Source organism: Odocoileus virginianus, chromosome 12 (assembly GCF_023699985.2).
Source record: "Odocoileus virginianus isolate 20LAN1187 ecotype Illinois chromosome 12, Ovbor_1.2, whole genome shotgun sequence".
Classification (NCBI taxonomy): domain Eukaryota; kingdom Metazoa; phylum Chordata; class Mammalia; order Artiodactyla; family Cervidae; genus Odocoileus; species Odocoileus virginianus.
In genome coordinates, this window is record NC_069685.1 from 67,956,097 (window position 1) to 67,964,468 (window position 8,372).

Below are 8,372 nucleotides of genomic sequence, written 5' to 3' on the forward strand. Positions count from 1 at the left end.
GGAGGGGCGGGGCTCAGTGCTCACGAGGTCACGGTCGCCCACCCCATCACACAGCAGGGCCCACGTGCTCACCGCCTCTGCTCTAGGCCGCGCCAGTCCTGGACCTCAGGCCCTGGAGCCCCGTGCTTCCTGCCGGAGCAGCTCCAGACCCCCCGGGTTCTCGGCCAGCACACTCTCCAGCTTGGGGGTCCAACAACCCCCAGAAAGGCTGCTGCCTCTCGCTCCAGACAGGCGAAGCAGCACAGGTCTTGGAGACAGGCCTGAGGGCCAGAGCCCAGGGCCCAAGCAAGTCCTGGGTCACGGAGGCCTGGCGCCCTGCAAGGGGGGCGTCTGGGCTGGGCGGCCATGGATGCCCCCAACTGGGCGGAGGTGGCCCCAGAGGCAGGAGGTGCGGGGAAGCGCCGGCCGCTTCAAGCTTAGCATCCGGGAAGCCTCGGTCAGCAGGCCCAAGTGGGCAGCCGGGCCTTCCAGGAGGGCAGGCCAGCCGTGGGGCGGGCGAGGGGCAGCGAGCAACCGGACCGGCCACGGCCTGAATTCCTCCGACGTGTCCTCGGCTCCCTTGGCCAGTCCAGGCCCCGCCCCCGGCCCTCCCTGAGCCCGGCCGGTGCTCGGGGAGGTCGGAGGAGCGGGCACTGCCCACCCTCCGGATGTATAAGCGTCCAGGCCAGGGGCGGGTGGCGCGCGGGTGCGCGTGACACTCGGGTTCCCGGGCTGGGCGGCCTGGGCGGTGTCCCTCTGCTCAGGGTCCCTGGGCACGACCGTGAGCCGCCCACAGGGGCCCGGGAGCCGCTCGCGGGGCCGGGTCCCGTCCCTGGGCGCCGAGGAAAGAACGACACTGCGGCCCTGGGGCCGTCCGCCCGTGGCCGCTGCCGGAGCCTGGACGGCCCTCTCCGCGCCCAGGTGCAGGGGCAGCTGGGGAGGCGGGAGGAGTCCAGGGCAGGGCCCAGCCGGAGCCCCGCGGCCGCGGTCTGGGGCTGGGGGCGCCTGCTCTCGCCTCCCCTCGGGGCGGTGGAAGCCGGTGGCTTCGCTGTACAGAGGGAGGCCAGGCCTGGGGAGCTGCGAAAGGTCTGGGGGCGCTGGCCACGGAGGCCCCTGGGAGCTGAGGCGAAGGGCTGGGGAGCTTGAAACACAGGAGGGCCCGCACCACCCTCCGGGGCGCTCCACACGCCAGGGCCCCCTCGGCCCAGGGTGGGGGGCCGTGACGCCATGTCCCCTGGGCCTGGGGCCGCGGCGGTGAGTGGCACCGCAGGCTCCCGCCCCCGGGCCGTGGGCTGGGCCGGCCTCCGTGGGGCCGGGTGCACGCAGTCGGAGGCGGCGCCGGCCAGGCCGCTGGGCGCCTATGGACGCGCGGGGCCCGCTGTCTCCCCGGGCCAGCGCGTTCAGCATCGCCTCTCTGGTTGCAGCAGAGGCCGCAGAGCGCACCGCACGTACGGCCCCGGGGTCCTCCGCGCCTGCGAAGCCGCTGGGATCCCCGGCCGGCATGCACTTCAGCACCGTCACCAGGGACATGGAAGGTAAGCCTCCCCGCTGTGTCTGGGCAGATGCCTGCCAGACCCCGGCCCCTGGGGCCCATGCAAAGAGGGCTGGCGGGATTGGGGGAGGACGGGAAAGGCAGCACTGGCGGAGTGAGTGCCCGGCTTCCAGCCTGGACTCTAGGGCGCAGAGGAAGGGCGGCATCCTGCCCGAATCCTGTGCCCCCTTCGCCTGGGGACCCCGCTGCAGAGACCCGTGCAGCTGAGCCCAGAGCAGAAGAGAGTGTGGGAGGTAGGAGGGGGACAGAGAGAGGGACCACAGGGAGTCAGAGAGCTCGGAGAGGCGGGGGGACAGCAGAGGAGCCCCCGAAAGCCGGGGGACTCGGAGGAGAGAGAGCGCAGGAGGGGACGGCGGGAGGAAAGAGCTGGAGAAAAAGGAGAGGAAAACAGGACACCCGAAAGGGGAAAGACGGAAAGGAGACGAAGAGGGCCAGAACCAACGAGAAGTGTGCGAAGTTAAGAAAGTCGAGTCTTAAGAAGAAAGTCAAGGGAAACAGTTCGGTCTTAAAAAAAAAAAGTTAAAAGCCACGAATAATAGAGAGACGCACAGACGGGAGGGGTACAGGCAGACCGAAAGGAAAGAGCGCAGAGGGAGCAGCAGGAGAGGGGAAGCGGCGGAAAGGAAAACAGAGACAGAGACGCGAGAGACAGTGCAGGGAGGCCGGAGGATGCGGAGGGGAGACGAAAGCGACGGAAACAAAGGTAAGGGAATAGCAAAGTGCAGGAGCCCAGGCGGGCAGCGCCGCGCGGGAGGGCAGCCGGCGGGCGCTCCGGCGCTCGCACGCTCGCCCGCCGCCCGGGGAGCCGGTCCGGGCGGTCCGGGGCCGGGAGGGGCGGGGGGCGGGGAGGGGGCCGGGAGGCCATTGTCTCGGCGCGGGCGGGGGCGCGGGGCGGGGCGGGGCGGGGCGGCTCCGCGGGCGGCGGCGCTGGGCGGCGCGCGCCCGCCACTCGGCCCGGGGCGCGGGGCAGCGCTCACCTCGGCGGGGCGCGCGGCCCGCGGGCCATGATCTCCGCCGTGTCCAGCCCGTGGCTCACGCAGCTCTCGCACTTCTGCGACGTTGCAGCCTTCACGGCCAGCAGCCTGAGCGGCCTGGGAGCGGCGGGGGGCTTCCCGGGCGCCGCGTCGCCCGGCGCCGACCCTTACGGCGCGCGCGAGCCCCCGCCGCCGCGCTACGAGCCGTGCTCCGCCGCCGCGCCGGGCGCCCCGGGCCCGCCTCACGCCTACCCGTTCGCGCCGGCCGCCGGGGCCGCCAGCAGCGCCGCCGAGCCCGAGGGCCCCGGGGCCAGCTGCGTGGCCGCCGCCAAGGCGCCGGTGAAGAAGAATGCGAAGGTGGCCAGCGTGAGCGTGCAGCTGGAGATGAAGGCGCTGTGGGACGAGTTCAACCAGCTGGGCACCGAGATGATCGTCACCAAGGCCGGCAGGTCAGGGCGCCCCCTCCTCGGCCGCGGGCCGCCCCAGCCTGGAGGGGCCGGCGAGTGGGGCGGGGGCACGGCCGGCTTCTCTGCTACCGGGTCCCGGCTCCGGCGACAGCTGCCTGGGGAGCCAGCAGAGGGGCCGGCGAGGAGCAGGCCGCCGGGGGTCCACCCGCCACCCCGGGACATCCGCGGCTTGAGGCAGGGGCCGGCTCACTTCCTCGGGGCCTCGCCAACCAGCGGATCCAAGTGGATCCCGACTTTTCAGAGGAAACTCCCGTCTCTGGTTCCTCAATTCAGTCCATCCGGGCTAGATGGAGGCGCTGCCCGGCAACGGGGCAGTGGGTCGGAACTGCTCTGGGACAGTGAAGACCCTCCTGGGCGGGCTGTGTTGTGGGGAGGCTGCCACCCCGTTTTCTCAGGCCTACGTCTCTGCCGACCGCGGGGGGCCTGGCTCTGCCGCTGGGGCCGCCGCCTTCCGTTGGGCTGTGTTTGTTTGAAGGGCCCGGAGAGAAGGGGAACAAGTTTTGCGATGGAGCCGATGTGACCGGCAGACAAAGGCGGGTGCCCGTCTGTGTCTAATGTACACAGGAGACACCGGCTCTGCATCTGCACGGCCCGGGAGGGCTCAGGGCCTGTTTGCAGAGCCCGTGCCGGGCTCCTCCTGCCCTGTCGCGGCGTCTTCCCCAGGGAGCCCGAGGCCTTCTCCAGCTCTCCAGCCGGCCCTGGGCGCTCAGCCTTCTGCCTGGCCCCGCCAGCATTCTGCAGCCCCCTCTGGCCTGCAGGGGCAGGGGGTAGGGGTGGCTTGTCCAGGAGGGCTGGCGTCAGCCCACCACCCGAGAGGAGGTGCCTGTAAAAGGCAGCGGCGGGACAGGCGGGCTGGGGCCGGGCGGCACGCTGTTCCAACCGGCAGCCGGCACCCGGGACTAGACCAGCCTGCGGCCATCGCCCTGAGCTGGGATTGCGTGCATGACGAGTTGGAGCTCAGGGGAGGGGACGGTCAGGGGACCCCAAGGACACAGGCCAGGCCGGCCTGGAGTAGCTGTGCCTGGGGAACTTGCGTGTGTCCTCAAGGAAGGTGGGGAGAACCCCAGGAACTGGCGAGAAGCCTTAGGGCCAGGGCTGTGGACTCCCCAGCTTGGCCTCTCGGGGGGAACCGGGGAAGCAGCCGTAGACTCAGCTGCAAGGCCGCCCGGGACTCCTGGAATCCCTCGGTCGGTCCGCCTCGCTTTCACTTTGTTGGAGCCGGGAGCTTAAAGCGATCGCTTAGATCAGGCGGTCAGGGGCCGTCCTGCTGAGGGCCCAGGACCCGGGACTGCGTTGCTGCGGCCCACTGGGCTGACCCGGCCCCGATGGCCTGATCTGCAGTCAGCGAGGCTGGGTCTACGCGGGTGGAGGTGCAGTAAGAAACCAGAGGCCGAGGTCAGGGCCTGCAGGCCCGCCTGACACGCTGAGTTAGCCGTTTCTGGGTTTCTAACCGGGGTGGGGGGGCAAGGGGCTGTGCTGCTGTCCACTCGCCCTTGGTGGGGCAGGGGCCTAGTCAGGTCGGTCAGGCAGCCGGGTGAGAGGAGATATGACCAGGGCCCCGGCCTGCCACGTCCTGGGCCGCTGGAAGCGGGCGGCCTGCCCTCCCCTCCCGAGCTGACGGGATCTTGCCGCCCCCAGGCGCATGTTCCCCACCTTCCAAGTGAAGCTGTTCGGCATGGACCCCATGGCTGAGTACATGCTCCTCATGGACTTCGTGCCCGTGGACGACAAGCGCTACCGGTGAGAGCCCGGCCCGGCCCGGCGGGTGGAGGCGGGCGGCCCAGAAAGGTCGGTTGCGACCGGTGGCCAACTCTCCGGTCCCGCCAGACCCCAGCCCCACAGGCCCGTCCACCCCCAGCAGTTCTGGGGACTGGCCCTGGGGGGGCGCACATGTGCTGGGGGCCCCCCACCAGCCTTGTCCGCGTTCCCCTCTCCTGCAAGGTGAGCCCGTCCCTTCCCCCTCCCCCGGGACGCTGGCCCCGGAGCCAGCAGGAAAGGTGGGGTGGCCGGGAGAGATTACGCTGGGCGGGCCTGGCCGCCCGGACAATTAACAGCAATTAATAAAGAGAGCCCGGTCCGCCCTGCGCCCTAGGCCCTGGCAGGCCAGATCCAGGCCCCCCCCTCCCTGCCGCGCTGGCCTGTGACTCGGGAGGCTGCAGGCTGGCGGGACCCGCGTGCTGCGAACTGTGGCGCCAGAGCCGGCTGCCTCCCTGCTGGCGCTTCCTGCTGCCTGTGTGTCAGAATGGGGTTCCGTTTCCTCGAGGCTCCCTGGGCAACCCCCCGTCCGCCCGTGGGAGCCTCGGGCACCTCAGGCTCCCCAGGCAAGGCCCTCACCCGCTGTGTCGTGGCCCCGTCCCCCCACGGCCCAGGTATGCCTTCCACAGCTCATCCTGGCTGGTGGCTGGGAAGGCAGACCCCGCCACGCCGGGCCGCGTCCACTACCACCCCGACTCGCCGGCCAAGGGGGCCCAGTGGATGAAGCAGATTGTCTCCTTCGACAAGCTCAAGCTGACCAACAACCTGCTGGACGACAACGGCCATGTGAGCGGCCCCCCAGGCTACCACCCCGTCCCCTGGCAGGCCGAGGGGGTCCCTGCTGACCGCCGGCAGGCCAAGGGAGTCCCCGCTGACCCGCACCACGGCAGTGTGGATGACGGACGGGCCAGGGAAAGCCAGCGCTCGGGTCAGGGGCCTGGGCCTTGGAGAGAGAGCCTTGCTGGTCCCTTCACCCCGCTGCTGGGCTTTTGCTGGAGACGATTTAGATTTCCCTGGAAAGGATGGGGGGCTGTGGGGTAGGGTGGGGGCAGCAGCCTTTGGAGTCTGGCGGCTCCTGAGAGGCAGGCTTCCTGGGTGAGCGCAGGGTTGTGCCGGGTTGTCGGGAAGTGCACACCTGTCTGGGCCCTGCTGGTCTCCGAGCTGAGCTCGGACCTCATCACCTCTCTTCCAGATCATCCTCAACTCCATGCACAGATACCAGCCACGCTTCCACGTGGTGTACGTGGACCCACGCAAAGACAGCGAGAAGTACGCTGAGGAGAACTTCAAAACCTTCGTGTTTGAGGAGACTCGCTTCACCGCGGTCACCGCCTACCAGAACCACCGGGTGAGGCCCCGGGGCGGCCTGCTCAGCACCCCTGGGAAGGGGTGGCTGCCTGGGGAAACCCAACCAGTCTGGAGCACCGCCCCCCGCCCCCCCACCACAGGGCCTCAGACCATCCCCCTCCCCTCTGTGTCCCTGGCCAGACCAGCTTCCTATCTGGTTGACCCCTCAAGCAGCAACTGTCATTGTAGCCTGAAAGTTTGTTTTCCAAACCATTCTGGAAGCTCCCACCAGGGGCCTGATTGCTGGGGTGCCCTCCACTCCAGACCTCAGCGGGTCGGGGGTGGACATAACCGCATTCCTAGCCCAGCCTGGGGGGCACTTGCGGGTGCAGAAGAGGAGGAGGGCCTCAGCCAGAAGGAGGGCTCCCCAGCCCTGAGGCGCGCAGCCCCCTGCGTGGGAGGGAGCGGGTGTGTTCCAGCCGTTTCTAATGGAGAACCGGAGTGGGGGAGGAGCAGAGGGGAGAGTGGCGGGCTCCTACCGCTCCCTCCCCTATGGGTAAGTCCCGTGGCCCCCAGGGCGAGCCCAGTGCCCGCTTCCCGCAGATCACGCAGCTCAAGATCGCCAGTAACCCCTTCGCCAAAGGCTTCCGAGACTGCGACCCCGAGGACTGGTGAGTGTCCCCCAGGAGAGCAAGAGCACGCGGGCGCCCCGCTGGCGCCCCTGACTCCCGCCCGCCTCCCTTCCGCAGGCCCCGGAACCACCGGCCTGGCGCGCTGCCGCTTATGAGCGCGTTCGCCCGCTCGCGCAACCCCGTGGCCTCCCCTACGCAGCCCAACGGCGCGGAGAAAGGTAGGCCGGGGTCGTGGGATCCGGGCGGGCGGCCGCGCCCAGCCTCGCCCGCGCCGCAGGGGCGCTCGCGGCCTTTGCGGCGGTTGCACAACGACCGCGGCGGCCGGGCAAGCGCGCACTAGCCCGCCGGCCCGACGGCTGCGCCCGCCCGCCCCGCCCCGCCCGCTGGCGGGCGCGGGCCCCTGGGGAGGGCCCGGAGCTGGGCAGGGGCTCCGGGCGGGGGCCGGCGCGCTCTCGCCGTCTTCTCCGCGGCTCAGCCGTCGGCCCTCCCCGCAGACACGGCCGAGGCCCGGCGAGAATTCGAGCGCGAAGCGAGCGGCCCGGCGGGACTTGGGGACCCGGCGCACCCGCCGCAGCTGCTGGCGCGGGTGCTCAGCCCCGCGCTGCCTGGGCCCGGGGTCCCCCTGCCCGGTGCGCCGGGAGGCCGGCCCAGCCCCCCGCACCCCGAGCTGCGCCTGGAGGCGCCCGGCGCGTCGGAGCCGCTGCACCACCACCCCTACAAGTACCCGGCCGCTGCCTACGATCACTACCTCGGGGCCAAGAGCCGGCCGGCGCCCTACCCGCTGCCCGGCCTGCGCGGCCACGGCTTCCACGCGCACCCGCATGCGCACCCGCACCACCACCCGGCCGTGAGCCCCGCCGCGGCCGCGGCCGCCGCTGCCGCCGCCGCCGCCGCCGCCAGCATGTACTCGTCGGCCGGGGCTGCGCCGCCGGGCTCCTACGACTACTGCCCCAGATAGTGCGCCCGCCCGCCCGGGGCCCAGGCCACGCGGCGCGGGGCCGCCCCCCGCCAGTCCCAGGGCGGCCCGAGGACCCCGCTCCCCGGCCCCGGGGCTCCCGGGGCGCGCTGCCCGTGCCGAAGTGCGCGGTGCGCGCGGGAAGGAAGTGGTATTTATTGTTCCCGGCGAGGCCGCGACGGCCCCGGCCCGGCTGGCCGCTGCAGCGTGGACGACCCGAGAACCCCCGTCTGCAGGCGGTGTGGTGTAGATACTTGTAGATATTTGTAGATAAAAGTGTAGATACCGCGCCGGCGCCGCCTTGATAAACGGTTTCGCCTCTTTTGGAAGCTGCCTGAGTGTCCATTTCTTTGCGTCGGGTTACATCGCTAAGGGTGTCTGGGGAGAGCCGGACTCGGGGGCTCGCGGGCTCCCCGGCCAGGAGGGCCGCAGGGCCGGGGTCCCTGCCTCGCGCTGCCAGCCCCGCCTCCCGGAGCCCACCTGCTGCCCCGCCCCCGGCCCTCCCGCCCGCGCGCTCCGCACCCCCCCCCTTCCACCTCGCGGTCCCCGCGGCCTGAGCTCCTCGTCCCAGGTGTTCATCCGGCCTCGCGGCTTGACATTCCTGCCTTGGCAGCTGCCCCTCTGCCTAGAACCCGGGCCCCGCCCATGGCCCGTTTTCAGGACCGGTGCCTGTCCTGTTTTTCCATGGAAGCTGGGATAACAGTCCTGGTCGAGCAGGATGGACTCTGTCCGCTGGGGGCTGGGAAGGGAAGAAACCCTGACTCTGCTCTC

The 8,372-nt window shown here is 71.2% G+C and overlaps 1 protein-coding gene across 2 annotated transcripts; it reads left to right on the plus strand.

Moving 5' to 3' along the window:
* The first annotated feature begins 825 nt into the window (after window positions 1-825).
* TBX1 (T-box transcription factor 1) lies at window positions 826-7,930 on the plus strand. 2 transcript variants are annotated; one of them, XM_070475775.1, is made up of 9 exons: window positions 826-900; window positions 1,404-1,514; window positions 2,597-2,954; window positions 4,611-4,712; window positions 5,342-5,513; window positions 5,920-6,075; window positions 6,618-6,685; window positions 6,764-6,864; window positions 7,141-7,930. In XM_070475775.1, the coding sequence occupies exons 2-9, from the start codon at window positions 1,481-1,483 to the stop codon at window positions 7,602-7,604; spliced, it is 1,455 nt and encodes a 484-aa protein (XP_070331876.1). In that variant the 5' UTR covers window positions 826-900; window positions 1,404-1,480; the 3' UTR covers window positions 7,605-7,930. The 2 variants fall into 2 exon arrangements, with proteins under 2 accessions (XP_070331876.1, XP_070331877.1); XM_070475776.1 differs by lacking the exon at window positions 826-900 and having other exon boundaries at window positions 1,324-1,514.
* Window positions 7,931-8,372: the final 442 nt, after the last annotated feature.